Here is a 23,771-nt window from a genome sequence, read left to right on the forward strand (position 1 = left end):
TAAACATATGGATGATAATGGAATAGTGTAGGTTAGATGGGCTTCAGATTGGTTTCACAGATCGGCGCAACATCGAGAACTGAAGGGCCTGTACTGCGCTGTAGTGTTCTATGTTCTATGATAAGGGCAGTCATAAGGAATCACATAACTCGAAAAACTATTTCATAAGTAAATTCTTGAGACAAAAAAAAATAGCAAACCACAGGGAGAAACTACAATGTTTTTATTAATAGAAAAAAATTAAAATGTTGCTGGGAACACTGCTAAAAGCAACCATATTATCGGGCACCGAGACAAAAAGCTTTTTATATATATATATATTTTTTTGGATAGGACAGGTGCTTATCAGTTCTAACAGAGCAAGTAGAAGTTTTTTTATTCAATGCTTTGTGTCCAATTGTTGGATTTATTGAACAGTGTCTTTGTAGAAAGTAACAGAACCTTTGCCACTTGTGCATTTCACCCACTCACTGCTTGTAGACATGAATGAAGGAATCAAGAACAGGAAGAGATCTATCCATGGTTGCATCAATCGAAAGTCACAAGATTTGACAGACGCCTTTCACAGATTTTGAAAGTTCAGAGAAAGCCTGTGTTTCCAAACATGACTGTAACATCAAGTCAACCATGCAAAATTTTCAAGCAGACCTTCTATTACTTATGTCACCAGTTGTCTTCCTTGGAATTTGAGACAATGTTCAAAGTTGCATACTTGCGGGCACGAAAAGAAAGAATGCAGAAAGGAAGTCAGTAGCAGCAAAGAGCATTGATAGTCCTCAGCGATGCTTGCATTTCCATTCGCAAGGAAATGTTAGTCCCATAATGTATCACGCAATGCCAAATTGTCTCCACCTCCAATGTAGTCTTATTTGCAGTGGTAACTTGTACATACTGATCTGGCTTTAGTCTATATACACAGTGGTAGTCGTACATTGTGTGAAAGGATTGGCACTATGTAACATCCTCTTCCTCTGAACAGTAGTCACGCCCCTGAAAAAAAATTGAAAAATATTCAATGAGGAATCATCTTCCCTGAACTAACTTAACTTTAAGGCATTTATTGACAATTAGCCTTTGGAAGTTAATTGCTGCTATACTCATTGCAAAATAAAATGACTTGTAGTCTGAATCCTAATTTTATTTTTACTCACAATGCACATTTTAGAATGAAAACACATTTTATGACTACTTGAACCCAAATTGTTATACATGTTGATCTGCCAGTTTAATGAAGTTTATTGCATTTCTTGCTAAAAATATTTTTTTCCCCAAACTCTATTGCAAACTTTTCTGTTTAGCATACCTGATGCAAAGAGCACAGAGGCTTAAGGAAAGTCTGTAAGGTATTAAAATGATGAAAAAGCAAAATGTGAGGGAAATCCAAATATCCCACAGAAGTATGATCATTGTTTGTGGTATGAAGATTGCAATCAAACACATGAAGCTACTCAAATAGTAAACAACTAAGTTGTTACTAGCATCGCCCTCCCCAACAGCACTGTGAGTCTACCAGTATCTAATGGACTGCAACAGTTGAAGAAAACAGCTCACTATGAACTTCTCAAGGGCAACGAAGGACGGACATTAAATGCTGGGCCAGCTGACAATGGCCACATCCCATGACTGAATGTAGAAAAGGACACATTTAATAAGTCAATAGGCAAAAATTAGCAATTACTCCAGGACCAGCAATGGGATGGAATCAACAATGAATAGAGATCCTTATACAGCCAAGAACTTGCCTGAATGGCAGCTTTGGAATTGTAATCCTGAAGGCCCAGGCTAAATTCACTTTTACACAATCAACTGAATGTTAAAGAAAAAGCTCCTTTGTGCCACAAAATTGATCCACAAGGCTCAGGGAAAGAAACAAACTCACTTCACTTGGAACTCTCCTGGAAAATAAGTTTTGAATAATTTGGTTTGAATTTGAATCATGGAAATCTTGTTGATGCTTTTGTTACCTACAGACTCAACGCTGAAGTCACTGGCCTCTATAAACTCCATATCAGATAAGTCTCTGTGACTCACATCCTATCACATTGAAAACACCATCGTCCATCAGCCTCCATCCTTGCTGGTGTACATGAACGTAATGTCACTGTTGGATACTCATAGTGTCTACACAGCACAGAACAGACACTTCGGTCCAGCCAGACCATGTCGACCATAGTGCCAAGCTAAACTAATCACATCTGCCTGCATTTGGCCCATATCCCTCCAAACACCTCTTATTCATGTACTTCTCTAAATCTCTTTTAAATGTTATAAATGAACCTGCATCCACCACTTCCACTGAAAGTTCATTCCACATACAAACCACACTCTTTGCAGAAAAAATGTCCCTTATTGTCTTTTTAAAATCTCTTTTTCCTCACCTTAGAAATGTGCCCCTTAGTCCTGAAAACCCCCACCCTTGGGAAAAGTTATTCACCTTATCTATACCTCTCATAACTTTATAAACCTCTATAAGGTCACTCCTCAACCTCCTACACTCCAGTGAAACAAGTCCCAACCTATCCAGCCTCTCCCAGTAACTCAAACCCACCATTCCTGGCAATATCCTGATAAAACTTTTGGGAACCCTGTCGAGGTTAATGGTATCCTTTCTATAACAGGGTGACCAGAACTAGGCACAGTACTCCAGAAAAAGTCCCACCAATGTCCTGTACAACCTCAAAATAACATCCCAACTCCTATATCCTAAGTAGGAGCGGAAACAGCAGTAGCTGGAATCTGTACTGAAAACAAATGCTGGAGATCACAGCAGGTCAGGCAGCATTCGTGGGCAGACAGCAAGCTAATATTTCGAGTCGAGAGGACTCTTCATCAGAGCTGACGTGAAGCATTTATGCACGCAATAGTGGGGTGTGGGGGCGGAGGGGTGGTAGAATTTAGAGCACGGGGGTAGAAGGGATGTTGATAGTTCAGATTAAGTGATCAGAATGTGAGAATGTTAGAATAATGGGCAAGGCAGCATCAGAGGAGCAGGAAAGTTGACGTTTTGGGTCAGGACCTTTCTAAAAAAGGGTCCCGACCCGAAACGTCAACTTTCCTGCTCCCCTGATGCTGCTTGGCCTGCTGTGTTCCTCCAGCTCCACACTGTGTTCTCTCTGACTTCAGCATCTGCAGTCCTTTCTATCTCTCAATGCCAGAACAATGATGGTCTAATTGCCAGACAGTTCCACTGGGGTGGGGAGAGGGGTCAGAGGACCTGGTGACAGAGAACGTAACAAGTAAAGGGAAAGTAAAAAGAAGGGGAAAGAATGGGAGTTGGTTCACAATTTGAAGGTGTTGAACTCAACATTAAGTCCAGAATGTTATGAAGTGCCTTGTCTGAAGATGAGACGTTGTTCCCCCAGTTTGCGCTGTGATTCACTGGAGCACTGCAGTCTGCCAAGGACAGACACATGGGCATATGAGCTCTGTTAAAATGACGGGCTATGGGAAGGTTGGGGTCGTGCTTGCCTACAGACCAGAAGTGTTCTGCAAAGCAGTCACCCAGTCTGCGTTTGATTTCTCCAATGTACAGTAGACCACATTGGGTCCTGAGCAATGAAGGCAAGCATGCTAAATGCCTTCTGAACCACCCTGTCTAAATGTGATGCAAACTTCAATGAATTATGCACCTAGGTCTCTCTGTTCCACAACATTCCCAAAAGCCTTACTTTCAATTGTATAAATCCTGCCCTTGTTTGTTTTATCAAAATGCAATACCTCCCATTTATCTAAATTGAACTCTATTGCCACTCTTCAGCCCATTGACCCAATTGATCAAGATCTTTTTGTAATCTTAGACAACCTTCTTCATTCTCCACCATACCACCAATCTTGGTGTCATCCACAAACTTATTAACCAAGCCTTCTATATTGTCATCGAAACTATTTATATAAGTGACAAACAAAAGTGGACCCAGCACCAATCACTGTGAAACACCACTGGTCACAGGCCTCTAATCTGAAAAACAACCCTCTACCATCACTCAGTCTCCAGTCGTTAAACCAATTTTGTATCCAATTGGCAAGCTCATCCCGAATCCCATGTGAGGTATTCTTTTCATGGTATACAAACGTTACTGGGAAGGCCGGCATTTATTGTCCATCTGCAAATCTCCTTTCCAATCCTCGTCATTGCCTGGAGACATAATTTCCTCATTTTCGACTTATGCAATATCTCTTCTACCATTCCCGATGTATTCCATTGCTGCCACCTTTGTCACATAATTTGGGCTTTGTGATTCACACTATTGCAGATCTTGGAGTATCTGAAGCATTTTGAGCATGGCAAAATTCTACGTTAACTCACAATTGTTTCAAAACAGTTACCTCTCTAGAACTGCTGAAAACACATCTAAAAAATGTCAGCAACAATAAGAGGGGTGAAAGCCCGCCAATTACTGACTTAGTGCAGACAAGGAAACCCTAACCTACTTGCAAAACTTAAGTGTTTTAATTTCTCTGTAGGATTGATTATACAATTCCACATCAAGCAATGTAACTGCATTGATCAAACTAATCATCCTAGTGAGCTGATTGAAACAATTACACTGCATGTCAATTAACTAATGAATGTCAAGCAGGAGGCAAAAATTTTTAATTAAAAGTTTGTGACAACTAATATCACACATTCGACCCCCTCAAAAAGTTATCACATTCCAACCTGCCTTTGTAATTTTTGTTTGAAAGGACATCGGATTTTGTGAATAAAGTGCAAGTACATTAGATGACCAAAGGTGACACACTACACATCTAATCCAGTTTGTTCAAATGATGGTTTGCGTTTTTGTCTGCAGTTAATACTTACTATACTCATTACCTGTTAAACATACAATCCAAGGCATTTACCAGGTCCCAATCCCATGTTATACTATGACTGAAAGGCCTGAGATCATGGCCTCTCTCAATTAATGGAGAAGGTAACATCACCATAGTTCGATGGATCTCAGGACTGCTCTCCAATTACAGAAAGAGGTCATTGGTAGTGAGTTTAACCTTAGGGTTACCACTGCTCAGGTAAGGGGAGAGTTTGAGAAGGAGGGACGTTCACGGTCAGCTTAGCTGGTGTGGGATTTGAACCAGTTCGCCTCACTGTATCACAACTCAGCTGTCCAGCTAATTGAGCATCAGAGCTCTGACAACCAGGCTCTTTACTGCAATGGAGAAGCAGCCTTGCCCCATATGCCCAAGCTTTGGCTTTACCATAGCTATTCCAGTTTTAGCTCACGTGCTGCCCCTCCAAACCACATAACAAATTGCTTCAGTTAGTCTGACATGACAGTGAAGAAAGTGAATGCTCAGTCGGCCCAATTCCCAATGAACATGGTCTCACTTCTGTCAGCGTTTACTTTGGTCCTCGAGGCCAGTTTGAATTGGTTGCTGATGTTCATCAGTTCACACACCAACAAGCAAATCGGAGCTTATGACACTGGTCGTAGTGTGCATGCACATGGAGGTTTAGACCCTGGGTTTGGCATCTCCCCATGACTGCATCTTCCTGATGACTTCTTGAAAGGTTACACATAACATAACTAAGGATAGGGGGCAGCTCTGTATGACTCCAGCCATGGATCAGAAAGTTGTTTGGAATACCACCCATTCAGTGAACCACTAATGTTTGTCTAAAGCACATGGATCCAATTGCCGATTCAGAACTGCATTTTGGCAAGCACATCCATCTCAACTCACCCTTTAACCTCTTTGTTTAATTGCATATCTACTAAATAACAGACAAATACATAAGCATCCCAGTTAGCTTTCTTTTATTTAACCTACTTTTCTAATCGACCTGTTCAGGAACGTTATTACACACCTCTGGAGCAGGTGGTAATTGAACCCAGGCCTTTAACTCCAGGGGTAGGGACACTACCTCTGTGCATTTATAGACGGCTCCTTGTATTGCACCTGTACAATTGTGGTAATTGATACTTCAGAAGTCATTAATTCTGGAGAATGCTCAAACAAATATAACCACCTTGTTTGCATAATCCAGGAACAAACTGTCACAATTCTTCAGGTTTGCATTTACACAAAAGTTGTACCTACTGCTGTGACAATTTCCCTGACAGGACGTTATGCTCGAATTTCCTGTAAAGCCTCATTGCCTACATGTGACCTCAATGAACTGAAAAACCAAGAGGGCAGGCTAACTACAGATGGTATTTATCCCAACCCCTTTAAAGGGCACTGACGAATTAACTATTTCTAATCAAGTTCACTTTTACAGTGAACAGGTTTGTTCTGTGCCTTCACAGTTCAATGATTTTGTTTTTACGAAGTCACATTCCGTGAATAATGGATAAAGGAGATGGATCTTACAGAAATGGAACAAGTACATTACACAAATCATGGGGAAAAAATGGTTAAACTGTTAATAAAACAAAACTTACAACATGAGCTGTCTATTGCAAATAAAAGCTGAAATACTTTCTTGGTAGTCGGTACCATTTGGTCATTGCTTGCTATGACACCAGACAGAGAGAACTGACAGAACTCATCAGAGATATTGCTCATTTTGCTTTTCTGTTCACTGTTGTTGTTTTCCCTCACTTCAGGCATGAATGCTGAGCAGTCAGAAACTTCCTCCATAGCTCCAGCTAATCCCAATGAAACCACAGTCATACAACAGTTACAATGATAATGTGGAGACATGTGAATGCACAGAACAAGTGTTCGATGAAGTCCTGTTTCTAGCATGGAGAAGGAGAAAACCACAACCTCAACCAAATCTTGCAGCGAGAAACCAGATTCGCAGGGATAACAGTAAGAAAAATAGTAACATTTTGAGTGACCTAGGTGAGACCTGAAAAACTGCACATCAAAAAGATTCACGCACAGTGGTTAAAAAATAAATTCACAGTGACTGTTAGGGGATCAGAGAAAAGACAAAAAAACCTAAAGATGTTGAACATCAGTTGTGAAAACAAGAACTAAATATTCTGATTGATTCCTTTCTCCAAGTATTCACAAAGGGAAACATGAGCAAACAGATATAAGCCAGTTAAAATCATTTGGCACCAATTACTGAACAGTTGTCCCCACATGTCGGGAGAGCATGGATTTGTGAGACATTGAGGATCATTATAGGGAGTCACAGAATCAGACCATTTGGCCCATTGAGTCCACACCGACCCTCTGAAGAGCATCCCATCCAGATCCACCCCACTACCCTATCCCTGTGACCTTGCATTTCCCACGACTAATCTACCTAGGATCTGTTTCCAAGCTGTATGACTCGGAGTCAATTTGATGCTGCTTGGCCTACTGTGTTCATCCAGCCTCACACCGTGTTATCTCTTTTACAGAAGTAATATTGGGTTGAGTGGGTGTCTCTCAGTGATGGGACTGCTACCCTTTACATATTGAATTGTACTTCAAAGTTTAATGAGGTCAATTTTGCAGATGGTATCTAACTATGTGGGGTAATGGCATCAGAAAAGGGATATAATAAATGGTAGAATGACTTGGTGAAAAATGTAAAATGGGCAGAGCAAGTATGGAATAAAATTCCTTTTAAAGCAATGAAGCTGGAGGCTTCAGAGTCTTTGTAGGTAGACAAAAATCACTGCTGATCAGTAACTGTCTAATGAACAAATGAAACTGAATGGAATCCTGAGCAAGCTTGGTTTTTAGTCCAGAAATACTGAAACAGTTCTCAAACTGTATCGAAACAACACTATATGATACCATCTGCAACCAGACAGAAAAACACCCAAGAAAATTCATGAACTGGAAGTTGTATATGCTGATCTTAAACTGCACTAGTTATATACAAAAACAAGAACAATTTCAGGCTACTTGAAATGAAAGTTCACTATCCTCCATTACATGGAGCAAACCCTTTTCTTTCAGTTAAAAAAAAGTCACAAATTATATAATGTACAATTCAATACAGGCAGTGTGTAGCATTATGAATCAGAAACGGAAGTAGTAACATTACTGACACTGACTGCCTTCCAAGTGTGTAAAAACACCATGCACTAAGTAAACATGATAACGGTATGGTTAGGTAAATTTAATCAATTACTGACAGGATTGATTTCATTTACATTAGATGGAGAAAGTGCAGCAGAGGCTGTACAGCATCTGAAGATTGTCACTGATATAAACACTGAATGTTGAGATATTTCGGTACTTGAAACATAAAACATGGACAGAAACAATTGCTGGAAATCCAGAACAAAATCTTGGGAAAGTTAAGCAGGTCAGGCAGTATCTCTGAATGAAAAAGACAAGCTAATACATTTGATTGGAGATAATGGGAACTGCAGATGCTGGAGACTCTCTGATGAAGGGTCTAGGCCCGAAACGTCAGCTTTTGTGCTCCTGGGATGCTGCTTGGCCTGCTGTGTTCATCCAGCCTAATACATTTGATTGTAGCCTTTGGCAACACTGCAAAGTTATCCAGGAGCAGGCAGGACGACTTGTAAAAAGCAGAGGGTAAACAGCATTCAATTAAACGGTAGAAGTCACCTCACCTTACATGAGCCTTATCTTCACCATTTCAGCATCTCATGTTTTCGTACAGATCATTGTTACAGACGATTCCATTTGTAGGGTATGTGAATGACAGATTGTTTGTACTTCCCTCTCGGTTCCCTTCTTTCTGTTTGAATGCAATCATGAAGCAAAACCTTCTGACTTTGAGAAATGGCCCTCACCCAAAATGTCAGCTTGTGCATTCAATGGTGCTGCCTAGTCTGTTTTGTTTCTGAGCCTCTTAGAATTTTCTTTTCTTTTAAACATGAGAAATGGGCATCAATGGCAAGTTACCAATCCCTCATTGCCCTTGAAACCGATTGCCCTCTGAAATAAACTAAAGACTGTTTGAAAAGTCCACTATGTTGTGGTTGATCTGGAGTCACATGTAGGGAAGGTTGGCGATTTTCTTCCCTGAAGGGCATTAGTGAGCCAGTTGGGTTTTTACAACAACTGGCAGTGGTTTCATCACTATTCAACTAGCATTTTGTTTAAAAATCCAGATTTTATTGAATTCAAGTTTCACCAGCTGCCCTGGTGCAATCTGAAGCCATGACCTCTCAGCATTAACATGAGGCTCTGGATTACCAGTCCTGTGACATTATCTCTCTGCCACTGTCTCCGTGATTCATCTTCTTGACAATCTGAGCTATGAAATTTAACACCAAAGTGGATGGTGGGACAATGCATTGCTTACTGACTCAAACAAATGAATGGCTAAATGAGGGTTGAGTTTTTGTTTGCATGTGTTGATTGTGCATTTTATATGATGAACGGGCTATTGACAGTCTCAAAATTTGTAACTGAATTTAATTAGCAAACATCTTGTTCTTGCTTACTGTTCAATATGCTAGTATTGTAATTCATCTAAAGGGGTTAATTTTAGAGGTTATATTAAGCTTCACTCCCGTTACGACAATGTCATACTGTCTTGCGTGGCGAAGTTGATAGAATAGTTCTGGATCTCTAAGGGAACAGCCGTGTCCTCTCCATTTAAGACAACAACTGGGAGAAAATGTCTAAGCTTCTCTTAAGTGATGTTTGGCAAAATCTTCATTAAATGACAAAATGAAATTTGAGATATTTTGGCTGGCAAACATAAAATGAACTCATCACATTACACATTTTAATCAGTTGACTACAGATCAGGAGGAGATGGCGCCTTATTGGACATCTCACTTGATCAGTAATCCAAAAGCTTGGGGTGATGCTTTGGGGACATGCGTTCAAATCCCTACACTGCAGCTGGTGGAATTTAAATTCAATTGCTAAAACTTGGAAATATGAAACTGGTCTTAATTCCGTTATGGTGACTGTGAAAACCGTTATTGATTGTTGTAAATACCCACCTGGTTAACTCATCTCTTTTCGGGAAGGAGAAGCTGCTGCTCTTATCCAGTCTAAGCTACATGGGACTCCAGACTCTCAACAATGTGATTGATCCTACCTGCCCTCTGCAGTGATCCAGCAAACTATTCAGTTCATGGGCAACTGGAGATAGACAACAAGTGTTGGCTTTGCCACCAATGGCTACATTCCATGAAGGAATTTAAAAAAAACACAAGCAAATTTTAGATAGTCTCTGGTCATACAAACTGCACATGGTGCTGGGGGATGACTAACTAACATATTAAAATTAATTATGTCAACACTTTAAGTGCACATTTTCTCTAGAAGATGAGTTTGACTGGAAAGTTTACATAATCTTCCAGATTGCCACACTGTAAAAGGAAGGTGACTAAATGCTGACAGATTGTGAAAGAACAAAAGAAGGTTGAGGAGAGAGGGAATGGAATTTTAAACTCAAGAAAACACATGATGTGTCAGAATGAATTAGCCAAGAAAAGCATCAGACATTGCACTTTAGTTAAAATCTTACCCTTTCAATTTTTTCATCCAACATTTTAAAGAACTCTTGCTGACTGTCTGAGGTGTGAATGCTGAAAGAGATATATAAAACAACAATTACTATAAGAGGATCCGCACAATGATAATCATTTAATATGCGCTTGCTATTATAATAAGACAAGTACAAGAATCTGCTTTCCCTTCTGTCCACAATAAGCACTTGGGATTGCATGGTTAACCAGCTTACAGATTGATGTTATTACACTAGTTCGCGGTGCTGCACAATAAGTGCTGATAACAGAGACTGTGAATGATACAGGCATAAAGTGCACATGACATTGAATGGTTTGTTTTGGGTTATTACATCTCATTAATTAAAGCATTTATGCCCAATTAAAAGATTCTAAATACCGTCTTGCAAATATGCACCTAGAACACAAAATTCCTGTGCAATACTCTTAAATCATGAGAAAGCATCATCATCATTATCTCTGCTATCCTGTGACAGTATTTCATGCTGGTGCTATGCAGTTAAAAATGGCTACACCAGATACAATGTAGGTGTGCAAAGTCAAAAACTACTAATTGCACCAAAGGATTGTTTTTCATACAGTCAGAACAGACACAACAACATAAAGAATCACACTCCTATAATCAGACTTCACTATGATATAAGTGGCAACACCTCTTTTCATACCACATTTCCCAATATGGGAATTTCATTAAGCACGAACACAATTAAAGTGTACAATAAATCCAAAGTGGACACTAGTCGGAGCACACCTCGGCTGTGTGCATAAGTGGGAGGCCAGCAAATAGAAAGAATGCAGAATGTGTATATTTTAAGAAACAACTTTGATAGTGGATATAAAGGCCACCTGGACCACATTTTATGACTTGTAAATTTATTATGTGTGGCTTTCTGTGTTGTAAAAGTGAAGAAGCACAATATCTCAGTCATCACAGCTATTTGATTCTGCTCAATACTTCACAGTCAGGGTTGGTTCAGGAAAGAAAACTAGAAAAATAAAACTATAGCATTGACCATAAACACCTTGTATCAGCACACAATTTTCTAACTTTCTTTGGCAAATCAAGTACATCAGTATGTCGCGTATAAACTGTTCACAATAATAATTTTAAAAGGAACATGACCTTGCATTATGATGTTGCTAGATCACTGAATAGAACAGAGTTGAGACTATATATTTTTTTCCACATAATTTTATCTTATCTTCAATGCATATCATTATACTCAATGTTTTTAAGCTTGAAAATATGTTTGATCAAATACAATGAACAGATGCAGCACTGGTACAAGAGATCAAGTGGATACAACACAGATCAGACATGGTATAAGCTTTTCAGCATTTCCAATTAGTTAGTTCAATAGCTGTATCATTTTTACAACATTGTTCATTTGAAATTCATGAGACGAGCATGTGACTAGACTTTAACAAGCTATGTGGATAATATATACTCCCTCTTTTAGATGAAAGAAGCCTTTTCTTCATTTGTTTTCAGTTTGGAGACATACAGATTATCTCTATGGTCACCTTTGCCATTGCAGGTGTGCATAAACCTTAGTAATAATGCTTTCTTGTTAGACAATCAGTGACTAAAATCACAGACTATATATTAAAAAGACAGTGTGCAGGTATCTTGTAGACAATGCAAGGTTCTTGACTGTAAAGAACACTGTGATCTGATACTGTACAATCCTTGGATTACCAGTCCAGTGCCACTATCACTAGGTCACCAGTTTCTTATTCGGCTTTGCAATGCTTATCAGAGATTACACGCAGGCTAATCAAAATAAGACAGAATTAGTTCATTGCATCCTATGATTGCTGCAATGTGTTCGAGAGAGATCTGATGAACTTTAACAGGAAGAACAAGCAATCAGTATTGTGGATGAACAACACCTGATGTTGACATGCTACTCTACGATATCATGTTACTTTGAAAGTAAACTCCCGACTGAAGAAAAGCAGATACTAGTAAAGCCAGAAATATGTGAATTGTGCTTCAAGTTGTTCAGCTTCAGAATCCTGTGAAAGGTTCCCATTCATTTGTGTGGCAGTTATTTCTGTGATGCAGGAAACATGGCAGTTAGTTTGTGTACAGCAAGCTCCCAAAACCAGCAATGCTATAATGATCAATTTGTTTTGTTTTGTGAAATTGATTGAGGGATAAGCATTGGCCAGGAATACCACAGATATTTTCCCTGCTCTCCTTAAGAATAATGCCGAAAGATCTTTTAGACTCACCAAGACACCAGATGCAGCCTCGGTTCAAAATTTCAAACAAGACAACACTTTGAACTGTGCTGCACTCCCTCAGTACTACACTGGAGTGTCACCCTCAGGTACTGGAGTGAGACCTGCATCTCAAACCTGTGACTCTAGGCACAGCTGTTCCCATCTGGATCAAGGCTAACATGGTGTGAGCAATCCAGTATCTTGAACTAAAAAGTTTACAGGAGAGAAATGTATAAACTGAAGTACAAACAACAGATCTTACACCAAATACAAGGCTGAGATTTCAATCACTTTTAAATGCTTCCATGGAAGATTTAGTACAATGGGCTGACTGTTGCAGCAGATGAGATTCAAAGCCAAAAACTGTGAAACATTTCAATTTGATTGGAAGAACATGGAGGGACAATATTAGAAGGTACAATTTTAAAGGGGGTGCAAAAGCAGAGGTACTTGGGTGGGTGTGTTGAGTATGCAGTTAAGGTGTGTAGTGTCCTAGGCTTTGTCAACAGGGGCATAAAGTACAGAGCAAGGAAATGAATGTTAACTGTTATAAAACACTGGTTTGACGTCAACTGGAATACTACATCCATTTCTGGCTGCCATGCTTTATACATTGTACAGTAGATAACTAAGAATGGTTTTATGCAACGGTAGTAGATTCACCAACTTTAGGTACATTTAAGTCGTCACTGGACAAGCATATGGACGTACATGGAACAGTGTAGGTTAGATGGGCTTGAGAGCGGTATGACAGGTCGGCAAAACATCGAGGGCCGAAGGGCCCGTACTATGCTGTAATGTTCTATGTTCTATGAATGAGGAAGTTGAATTATGTAGATAGATTAGAAAAGGTAGGGAAATTTAGGAATCAGTTTGTGATTTCCTGTAGGTTAGTCTGCATGAAATATACTAGAGACGGTCAGGTGCCTTTTGTGACTGATGCCTTGAAGTTTGTTTGCAAAACCAAATTACACAGCTCAAATCTGCCCCTGGGTTAAATGCTTACTAATGCTGATGAATATTACACACCTATAGCTAAGTGACTGAATACCTCACACTGACTCCACTATAGAGACTGAAGGCAAGGCAGATGCCTTCAAATCAGAACACATGTGTAAGGTCACAAATCAGCCTTAAAGACACAGACCTGTCAGTTCTGTAACCTGTATCATAATACATCAGTTTTCCTTGGATGAAGAGAAGACTAGGAGGTGATCTGATAGAAGCGTTCAAAATCAGAAGCAGTCTGGACACAGTAGACAGGGAAAAAAACCTTCTTTCACTATTGGAAGGATGAAGAATTAGGGGGCACAGATTTTAGGTAATTGCCAATACAGGACTGAGGAGGAACTTCACATTCTGAATGGTTAAGGTCTGGATTATGCTGTCAGACAGCACAGTGGAGGTATGGTTAATTGAGGCATTCAAGTGGGAAAAGGATTACTATTTGAAAAAAGAAAATGGGCATTGTTACAGGGAGCAGTAAAGGGAATGAGATTAAGTAAACTGCCAATTTGGAAAGCTAATTCAGACATGACAGGTGAAATGGAATATAGTGTGGAAAATGTGAGGCTACACACTTAACAAGAAGAACTTTGAAGCTAAATATTATTTACACAGAGAAGGGCTGCAGAAGGTTGCAACACAGAGAGATTTAGGAGCTCATGTGCATTAACCACAAAAAAACTTGCATACAAGTTCAGCAGGTAATACAGAAGGCAAATGGAATGTTAGCCTTTATTTCAAATGGAATGGAGTATTAAAATAGGGAAATTTACTGAAATTATACAAGGCACTAGTCAAACCACACCCAGAAAAGTGGACAATTTCAGCCCCTTTATTCAAGGGAAGATGTTACGACATTGGAGGGAGCCCTGATAATGCTCACTAACTTGGTCCTGGGTATGGAGGAATTTTCCAAGGAGAAGAGGTAAAATAGATTGCACTGCTACTCACTGGATTTTAGAAGAAACTTTCATTGAAACAAGAAAGATTCTTAGGGGCCTGACAAGGTACATGCAGAGACTTATTTTTTAACTTTATGGAGAAGTCCAGGATCAGAGAACATAATCTCACCCTAAAGGAATCACTCATATAAGATAGCAATGAGAAAGAGTGTCTTCTCTCAGAGGGTAGTGAATCTGTGCAATTCTTTACTGCAGAGGGTTGTTAAGGTTGGGTCATTAAGTATACTCAAGGCTGAAGTAGACATTTTTAAATCAGCCAGTAAAACCAGGGTTACGGGGATAAGCCAAATTGGAGTTGATGATTATCAGATCAGCCATGATCTCACTGAAAGGTGGACCAGACTCGATGGGCTGAATGGCCTACTTCAGCTTTCATCATCTCATAGTCAATGCTGTTACGATTCTGTGTGAGACCTCAAGGATGAAACACAGAAGTAAGGGTAGCTACAAGTTACAAAAATATTCCCATACAATTGAAGTTGTGGGGGTGGGGGGTGTAATTGTTTTTTTTTAACCAAAAATGTTACCTTTTTGCCCAAATGTGGATAACATGCCAGTGTGTGAATTCAAAAATTTGCTTTTCAGACTTTGGGAGGTTATTCTCCATTCGATATGTGGATTGAGATTCTGTGACCAGTTTGGGTGATCAACTGAATTTGTCAGAGGGTGGGGGACTGCAAAAGATGGGCTGTGGGAGGTAACTGCAAAATAATGACATGAGACTTGTGACAGATTCCCTGAAACTGGGAACTGCACATTTGCATTTCTAGCACGTCGCACAAGTTGGCAGCTACACTTTGGCATACAAGTGGTTTGAAAACACACCCTTTCCTTATGTAGCCAGGCAAGCCTTTCCTGAACTCTCCAAGTTACCCAAGTAGTCACACTGGGAGGAAGACCCTGATCAAGACTAGCTGAGTGCGACAAAGAAAATTGTTACTTGCACAGCAACACAGATTTGCTTTCAGGCTGATTTGGCATTTTGTCTCCATTTTAAGATGGCAAAATCTAGCTGTCAGATTAATCAAAGGTGGTACAAATTAATTAAAGTAACAATGTATGTAGTAAATTAATTTTCCTTTTTGCTCATCGGTGTTGTGTTCAGAGCTATCCCAGCTGTAAGTCTGGCAATATCTCTGCGGTGAGGCGAAATCTCATGAGTGATCAGCGACAAGCTTTATTGAACATTAGTATATATAGAGAATTGTAATAAACAACATTTTGCATGGATCACCCCAGATCCAAGCTCCAGTTTCAAGAGATCTAACTTAGTTCCCTTCCTACATGCTCAGTAGCTAAAGCCAGAGAATATAAAATTCCCTGTATCTTACAGACTTTATTTAAATGTTCGCACGCATATTTTTCAAAACCCATCAAAATCTTGCCTCTTTCTATCTTCTCCTAATTTCCTCTTCTGATATCTCCGTGCTTTTCTAATTCTGACCTCCTGAGAATTCAGCATTGATGGTTGTGCTGGTTTCTGTCTAGATCACGAGACCTAGAATTTCTTCTGAAACCTCACTGCCCTTCCATCTCTCTTCTATCTCAAGGGGCTCCTTAAAATCTTCCTCTTTGACCAAGTGACCTTCTCATATCCCTTTCTACAGATCTGTGTTAAATTCTGTTTAATATTTTATTCCGTTAAATATGCTAGAAAAATACAAGCTGGTCTTGTTAAATCTTTTGCTGATCAAATTGATAGACACTGGCACTGGGGAACAGAAACAATCCAAACCCTGGCACACAAGAGTGTAAAATTGGTGTAAACCAAATCTTGCTTCTGCAAAACAACACCAGCATTTCTTGGAATTTCTTTTCAGTAGAACATGACTAATTTAGTGTCTAATCCAGCCAAATTATTAGCTGTATTCATCTTTGAGATAAGGTAGTCAGGACAGAGTTTATTGTTGCATCAATGTGCCATCAGATAAGTACTCAAATTTCTATCATTGTTTTAAGACTTAACACTATATCATTCTGATGGGATTTAACACAATTGAATGAATCCTATTTTTAGACATGAGGTCAAGCTAGGGTTCCACATTACTTACCACATCTCGCAAACATATCTGTGTGCTTTCCACAAAACTGATTATTGTTATTAAAGAGGCAAACCCAGCAGCAATTTTGCACACAGCAAGCATATACAATCAGAAGTTGGCAAGTGCATCAGAATTCCCTTCTTTCTTGTAATTATCATACAACTTTCTAATATGCATTTGGACCACCAAACAAACATAAGATTTTGATTCAACAACTTATCCAAAGGTGCAAAAAACTCACTTTAAATACAGTATTTCCTCAAATGTAGTCTGGACATTCACTTTTAATTGTGCATTCAAATTCTGGAATGGGGTTCAAGTTTTCAAACTTAAACTCCGTGCTATTAGATGTATGCAGATACAATCCAGTTCCCTAAAATGACTGCATGCGATTTTTTTAGTGAAGATGTTGGAGATATAATATGCAGTTCTGTAAACTTGTAAATTACAAGGCTCCAGTTCTGTACTGACTATCCATGTTGCAACAAGCTACATATAGGGGCGGCACAGTGGCTCAGTGGATAGCACTGCAGCCTCACAGCACCAGGGACCCATGTTCAATTCCTGCCTCGGGCAACTGTCTGTGCGGAGTTTGCACATTCTCCCCATGTCTGCGTGGGTTTCCTCCGGGTACTCCGGTTTCCTCCCGCAGTCCAAAGATGTGCATGCTAGGTGGATTGGCCATGCTAAATTGCCCGTAGTGTTCAGGGGTGTGTGGGTTATAGAGGTCTGGGTCTGGGATGTTTCAAGGGGCGGTGTGGGCTTGTTGGCCGAACGGCCTGTTTACACACTCTAGGGAACCTAATCTAATCTAATTTAACTAGCTATGAAGAGATGTTGAGTAGATTAGGATTATTTTCATTAGAAAGACAGAGATTGAGGGAGGACCTGATTGAGGTCTATAAAATCATGAGGGGTATAGACAGGGTGGATAGCAAGAAGCTTTTTCCCAGTGTGGGGGACTCAATTACTAGGGGTCATGAGTTCAAAGTGAGAGGAGGAAAGTTTAAGGGAGATATGCGTTTTAAGTTCTTTACGCAGAGGGTGGTGGGTGCCTGGAACGCGTTGTCAGCGGAGGTGGTAGATGCAGACACGTTAGCGTCTTTTAAGATATACCCGGACAGGGAGCAAATGGACACAGACCCTTAGAAAATAGATGACAGGTTAGACAGAGGATCTCGATCGGCGCAGGCTTGGAGGGCTGAAGGGCCTGTTCCTGTGCTGTAATTTTCTTTGTTCGTTATATAGGTTTAGAATGAATTCCAATTCCTTGTATTCTAGCCTGCTACAACTGAAGGTCAGCATTCCATTAGACTTTTTAACTTCTATGAACCTGAACCTCTAAGTGTCTTTTGAGTACCAATGCTTCCAGCTTTGCGTCATGTAGAAAGTACTATCAGCTAAGCTTCCGTGAAGTCTAAACTGCACGTCTCTATTCTTGTCAATATGGTCACTATTTTACTATTCACCTAATCCATGGATATATCCTGATAATTTTAAACTTACATCTGCACGGTGTTGAACATCACGCTATCTTAGAGTCATTGACAAATTTGAGTATTTGGCTTTCCATTCCATTATTTGCGTCATTAATAAATAATGAAAAGTTGAGGCGCCAAAACACATCTCTCTGAGTACACCTCATCAGACACATCTGTTCAACAGAGCATCAACTAAATACTTCTCCTTGATAATGAACAGGCACTTTACAAGGGAAAAGAAACAAAGCAAGAAAATAACATGCATTTATACAGTCTTTCATGACTCAGAGACAGACAATTCTCTGTCATTGAGTTCTTTTTCCATTCATTCACAGGATGTCAGTGACACTAAGTCAATACACACTGCGATTCCTAAATACCCTTCGAATGATTTAGGATCAGACCTGTTATGTCTCAAACAATGAAGACCCTTAGGAGATGTACTCCCTATTCTAATGTAAGAAACTATTTTTCATTCTTTGGTAGGAAATAGACATTGCTGGCAAGGTCAGTATTTGTTCCCAGCCTCTAGTTTCTCTTACCTGTGGCTTGACAGACCATTTCAGAGGGCAGTTAAAGAGTCAATCACATTGCTGTGGGTCAGGAGACACATGCAGGCTAGACCAGGTAAGGATGGCAGATTTCTTTCCCTGAAGATCTTTAATGAAACCACCAGGTTTTTAGAATAATCAATGGTAGTTTCATGGCACAGTAACTGAGACCAGCATTAAACTTCAGATTTATTGTTCATTGAATTTAAATTCATCACCTACTATGGTGGAACCTGAACCAGTGTCCTCACAGCATTAGTCCAAGCACCTGGATTATAAATTCAGTGGCATTACCACCATGCCACTGCCTGTCCTTTTACAGTCAAACTGCATACATCACAATCAGTGACATGATAATGACCAGCTATTCTGTTACGCTGATGCTTGGTGACTAATAAATATTGATCAGGATGCTTGACAAAAAAAACTCCAGTGAATTCTTTTGAAACAGTGCCATTTTGTTAACATTCACCCACGCGGGTAGACCCTGAACTTCTTTATGCTCCTTGTCACAGCAATGAATTTATGCATACCTGCGTATAGCATCATATTAACTGTTGCCATTTACTACTTTTTTACTTAAAGACACTTCTCATAAAAATATTGTGTCCAGTATTCAAAGGCTGGGAATATTGAGCAAATTTCAGATGAAGTAGACCATGACTGCAGGTAAAGCAGATGGGCAGCTTTGATTTTATCTTGTCAGCTTACACTCATGCAAACAATATTTACTGCCCATAAATTAATGAATCCATTATATTGTGGGACTCAGGTTCTAATGAAATTTAATTCTCAATGTGGATTAAAAGTGAAACAGCACACAACATTTTATTCAAATATGATGCTTTTGTATAAAATGATTTCAGAAAAAGGAGAAAACAACAAAAAAAGGACTTCACAAGGTTCAAAATCTCCCCTCCCCCTACCATATCCCAAAAATGGCCCAGCTCGTCCCCGCCTCCCTAAACTGTCCTTCCACCCATCCCCTCCTCCCACCTCAAGCCCTACCGCCATCTCCTACCTGCTAACCTCATCCTATCCCCTTGACCTGTCTGTCCTCCCTGGACTGACCTATCTCCTCCCTACCTCCTCACCTATGCTCACATTTACTGGCTCCATCCCCGCCTCTTTGACCGGTCTGTCTCCTCCCCACCTATCTTCTCCTCTATCCATCTTCTATCCACCTCCCCTCTCTCCCTATTTATTTCAGAACCTCCTTCACCTCCCCCATTTCTGAAGAAGGGTCTAGGCCCAAAGCATCTTTAAAGCCTTCCTGCTCCTATGACGCTGCTTGGCCTGCTGTGATCATCCAGCCACCTCCACACCTTGTTATCTCAGATCCTCCAGCATCTGCAGTTCCTACTGTCTCTGCACATGAGCCTGTGGTCAAACAATGTTTTTGTCTTTGAACAGAATTTCACAGACAGCCTCTTCCTGGCTTGTGACTTGAACAGGTCTATAGCAGTGGTTTCTTCATACTCATTCTTACTGGGATAAATCTCTGACAGAGATCCAGAACTAGTTTGGCGGTATGCAATTTCCATAATCACCATAACAGACAAGGAAATTTTCATGCTGATTAAAATGTCTCTTCTGTACCAAAAACAAGGTGTACAAGAACTGACCTCTCTGGATTGCATTCATTATTTTACCAAAGTAACACCACTTTTAAAACTGTTCTTTGAACTTGATGTATGTGAAAAAAGTACACCCACAATGGTGTTGAAGGGGGAGTTACAGGATTTTCACCCAGTGACAGTGAACAAACAATGATATGTCCAAGTCAAGGTGGTGTGCATGGTTTGGACAGGAACTGCTAAATGGTAGTCACAGATTTGGAAGATGGTTTTGAAAAAGCCATTACAAATTGCTGCAGTGCATCTTGCACATGATACACACTTCAGCCATGGTGGGTCTATGGTTCAGGAAATGAATGTTGAAGGTAATAGATGAGGCACCAACCAAGCGTTCTGAGGAAGGGTCACTGGACTCAAAACGTTAACTCTGATTTTTAATTCACAGATGCTACAAGACCTGCTGAGCTCTTCCAGCAACTTCTGTTTTGTCACCGACTAAGCAGGTTGGTTTGTCCTGGATAGTGTCAAGTTTCTTCATCTTGATTGGAGCTGCACTCATCTTAGTAACTGAAAGTCTTCCATTATACCTCGAACTTGTGCGGGGTAAATGGTGGAAAGGAATGGGGAATCAGGAGAGTTGTGTGTCCTGGAATAAACAGCCTCTTAAGCCACTCTTATAGCCAGCGATCTAGTTATATTTCTAGTCAGTGGGGATTCTCAAGGTGATGAGAATTCTGCAATGGTAATATCCAGGGAAGTTGATTAGATTTGTTCTTGTTGCATAAGGCTGTTGCTTGGCACTTGTGTCATTGAAGGCTCTTTAGAAGCTTAGGTCTTCCTGCATATAGGAACAGACTACTTCGTCACCTGAAGAGTCATGAATGGAACAGAACAGAATGGAACAGAACACAACGCAACACAACCAGTAGCAAATATCTCACTTCCTCCTTTATAGGTCAAACATGAAGCAGCTAAAGATAGTTGGTTCTAGGTCACTACTATTAGGAAACCCTGCTGCCCTGGAGTTGGAATAACTGACTTAAGAATCAGAGACAGCAAGAACTGCGGATGCTGGAGTCAGAGATAACACAGCATGGAGTTGGAAGAGCACAGCAGGCCAGGCAGCATCAAAGGAACAGGAAAGTTGATGTTTCAGTTCAGGATTTTTCTTCAGAAATAGGAAAGGGGGAGTAGAGCTCAGCAATAAAGAAAGAGAGGAAGAGTTGGGCTGGGGAAGGTAGGTGGGATGGTGATAGGTGAGTGCAGGTAGGCAGTGGTGGGGATTGGTCAGTGAGGTGGGAGGAGCAGATAGGTGAGAGAGAAGTTGGGCAGGTTGTGTCAGGTCAAGGATGCGGGGATGAGAGGGAAGGTTGGACATGGGATGAGGCCGGGGGTGGGGAAATGTTAAAACTGGTGAATTCCATATTTAGGACATTGGGCTATTGGTTTCCAAGGCAGAAAATGAGGTGCTGTTCCTCCTGTTTGCAGGTGGTTAAGATGATTCATTTTAACGAGGAATTTACAAGTTTTCAAATTTCCCCACCTCCAGTATCATCCCATGACCAACCCTCCCTCTCATCCCCACCTCCTTGACTTTGCATCTTCTCTCCCAGCTATCCGCCCCTCCCATCCCACTGACCAATCCACACCATTACTTACCTGCACTCACCTATCATCATCCCACCTACTTTCACCAGCCTCACCCCTCCTCTCTCTATTTATTTCTGAGCTCCCTTCCCCCTCCCCATTTCTGAAGAAGGGTCTCGGTCTGAAACGTCAGTGTTCTTGCTCCTCTGATGCTGCCTGGCCTGCTGACTTAAGAATCATCCTCCTTTCCTCCGTGATTCTAACTCAATGGAGAGTTTCTCCCCATTCCCACTGTCTACACTTTTGCTAGGACTCCTTGATGCCACATCTGATCAAATGCTGTCTTTAAGGGCATTTACTCTCACCTTACAGATCTTTTGTTCCTGTTTGAACCAAGGCTATAAAAACGTCAGGCACTGTGTGGCCCTGACAGAACCCTAAGTGCTCCTCATGAGCAATAATTTCTAAAGAAGTGCTGCTTAATAGTATTGATGATGATATCTTCCAACACTCCCTCAAATGTGCAAAAAATCCTTTAAAATATTCTAATAAAATATCAAAAGTATAGGAGCAAAGAAAGATCTTTGTTCCTATTAAAAAAACTACCAATATACAGCCATCACACCATTATATTTGTTAGCACTGCCATTGATGAATCCCCCACTATCAATATACTGGGAGATACTAATGATCAGAAACTGAACTGAAGCAACAACATTAATATTGTGACTATAAGGGCAGATCAGACTCTGGCACTTCTGCAGTGAGCAGTATAAAATATTTCAGATTCTGTTATGTTCTTGAGGTCACTGGGGTTTCTGCTTGTTATGCATACTCTCACAACTCCCTCTAAATATCATTACACCACATTCACGATTCCTTTCAATACAATAAAATTGTTTATGCAAATACTTTCCAGTTCTTGAAGAACATGGACATTCAGTGTGACTACAAGGGCTGCAACTATACACGAGCACAGCATTAACATCCATTTCATTGACGGGGCCAGCAACCTCAACTTTCAAATGAGCCAACACTCCTGGCATATAGTTTCTTTCATATGTTTGCACACTCTGGCCTCATGGGTACCCAATGTTGGATAACAATTCACAAGTAACAGCTGAGAAATGATATTCCTTCTGTTTTCCATCATTGATATCAATGTTAGTGATCCAGAGGGGGCTCTGCATCAGGCAGAATTATATTTTTTTTGTCGTTTTAATGACTAGATGCCTGATAATAATCTCATTAGTTTGCTAACTAGAGGAATGGGTGCACTGGGAAACAAATTATACTCGCTGGGAGCAATTTGTCTTCAAGTTTCAGTTTTGAAGACATTTATGTCAGATTTCAGCCGACAATCATGTGAATTCATGTCTGTCTGAAGGAATATTCTACTTGAGCCATTTCCATTTTTATTTGTGAGGATACAAATGCTAATAATAACTCAGATAACACGGTGTGAAGCTGGATGAGCACAGCAGGCCAAGCAGCATCAGAGGAGTAGGAAAGCTTGATGTTTTGGGTCGGGACACTTCTTAATTTCCTGAATTGTCGATTGTTGGGAAAAGCCCATTTGGTTCACTAGTATCCTTTCAGGAAGGGAACAGTCATCCTTACCTGGTCAGGCCTACATGTGACCCCAGACCCATAGCAATGTGGTTGACTCTTAACTGTCTTCTAGGCAATAAATGCTCCCTATCCAGCGAGAACCCTCATTCCATGAATGAACAAAGAAAAAAAATATTCATCCCTGCTGACCAGATAGCCTAAACTGATGGTCCCATTTGCCAGAATTTGGCCCATATTCCTCTAAATCCTTTCTATTCATGTACCCATTCTCATGCCTTTCAAAATGTTGCAATTGTACCAGCCTCCACCACTTCCTCTGGCAGCTTGTTCCATACATGCACCACCCTCTGCATGAAAATGGTGCCTCTTGGGACCCTTTTAAATCTTTCCCCTTTCTTCTTAAACGTGTG

General features: G+C 40.3%; 1 protein-coding gene across 1 annotated transcript in view; it reads right to left on the bottom strand.

Moving 5' to 3' along the window:
• Positions 1 to 208: 208 nt before the first annotated feature.
• Positions 209 to 23,771, bottom strand: part of LOC125456055 (uncharacterized protein C1orf21-like) — a 170,933-nt gene continuing 147,370 nt past the window's right edge. The window contains exons 5-6 of the mRNA XM_048538718.2: positions 10,355 to 10,415; positions 209 to 990 (exon numbers count right to left, since the gene is read on the bottom strand). Coding sequence (XP_048394675.1) covers positions 952 to 990; positions 10,355 to 10,415 — 100 coding nt within the window. The 3' untranslated portion in view covers positions 209 to 951. The remainder of the gene's footprint in view (positions 991 to 10,354; positions 10,416 to 23,771) is intronic.

This window comes from Stegostoma tigrinum, chromosome 8, assembly GCF_030684315.1.
Source record: "Stegostoma tigrinum isolate sSteTig4 chromosome 8, sSteTig4.hap1, whole genome shotgun sequence".
Lineage (NCBI taxonomy): Eukaryota > Metazoa > Chordata > Chondrichthyes > Orectolobiformes > Stegostomatidae > Stegostoma > Stegostoma tigrinum.